General features: G+C 45.7%; 1 protein-coding gene across 1 annotated transcript; it reads left to right on the top strand.

Moving 5' to 3' along the window:
- The first annotated feature begins 448 nt into the window (after positions 1-448).
- LOC119344218 (oryzain alpha chain-like) lies at positions 449-876 on the top strand. The gene has a single exon (XM_037614760.1). It carries the CDS (start codon positions 498-500, stop codon positions 765-767), a length of 270 nt encoding a protein of 89 aa, XP_037470657.1. The 5' UTR covers positions 449-497; the 3' UTR covers positions 768-876.
- The last annotated feature ends 37 nt before the right edge of the window (positions 877-913 follow it).

Below are 913 nucleotides of genomic sequence, written 5' to 3'. Positions count from 1 at the left end.
TATATTCCGTAGTGGCCTTGTATATAAAAATGGAGGGAGTAGTACCCACAAATTCAGATTTTTTATACCACTTTTGACTTTTTAAGAAATTGGTTATATCTCAATCAAATTCAAGTGGATATTTCAGTCTATTTGCCGGGAAGAAAACTGAAATCAATAAAATCCAGTGATTTAATATATTTCTGAAACTGAAATTCAAAACCATTGTTGTCCGTGTACTCACGGCGACTCGCTGTAGCATTTCTTAAATTTTGTTCCGCTGGATCAATCCATGCATCCATGGTGCACATACTCGAAGAATCTTAATGGCTGGGCTTTGATTGTACAACTGCGCGACAGCAGATTATAGCTGGGTACAGGTCAATATTAATGGAAGGCATTGATTGCACGATTTCGCAGCTGATCGTTCTTCCCCTCACCTCTCTTTCTCACTTCCATCCTCACCTTCCACAGATCTGATCCACTCCCCCCACCTTCCCCTCGTCCTTGGCCTGGTGATGAGCAACTCCATGGCTCTCATGGCCGTCGCATCGCTGCTGCTACTGCTGATATCGCTTGCGGCGGCGGACATCCACATACCGCACAGGGAGAGGAGCGAGGAGGAGACGCGGCGGATCTTCGTGGAGTGGAAGGCCAAGTACGGGAGGAGCTACGACTCCACCGGCGAGGAGGAGCGCCGGTACGCGACGTTCAAGGACAACCTGCTGCGGAACATCGATCAACCTGCTGCGGAACATCGATCAGCTGCGGAACATTTCATGTTGTAAATTGCATGCATAGTCCTGCGACTAGTATATTTCTGTTGGATGTAAATCCTCGATTGACTCAGATTTATTTGTAGATTTTTATTGGTCATCTGGAATAGGTTGTCATGTGGGAACAGTTTGTCATAGACACATCACACATTTTTTTT

This window comes from Triticum dicoccoides, unplaced genomic scaffold (assembly GCF_002162155.2).
Source record: "Triticum dicoccoides isolate Atlit2015 ecotype Zavitan unplaced genomic scaffold, WEW_v2.0 scaffold159802, whole genome shotgun sequence".
In the NCBI taxonomy this organism is placed as follows: Eukaryota; Viridiplantae; Streptophyta; class Magnoliopsida; order Poales; family Poaceae; genus Triticum; species Triticum dicoccoides.
Note: the sequence above shows the minus strand (reverse complement) of the source record. Positions and strands in the feature narration are given on the sequence as shown.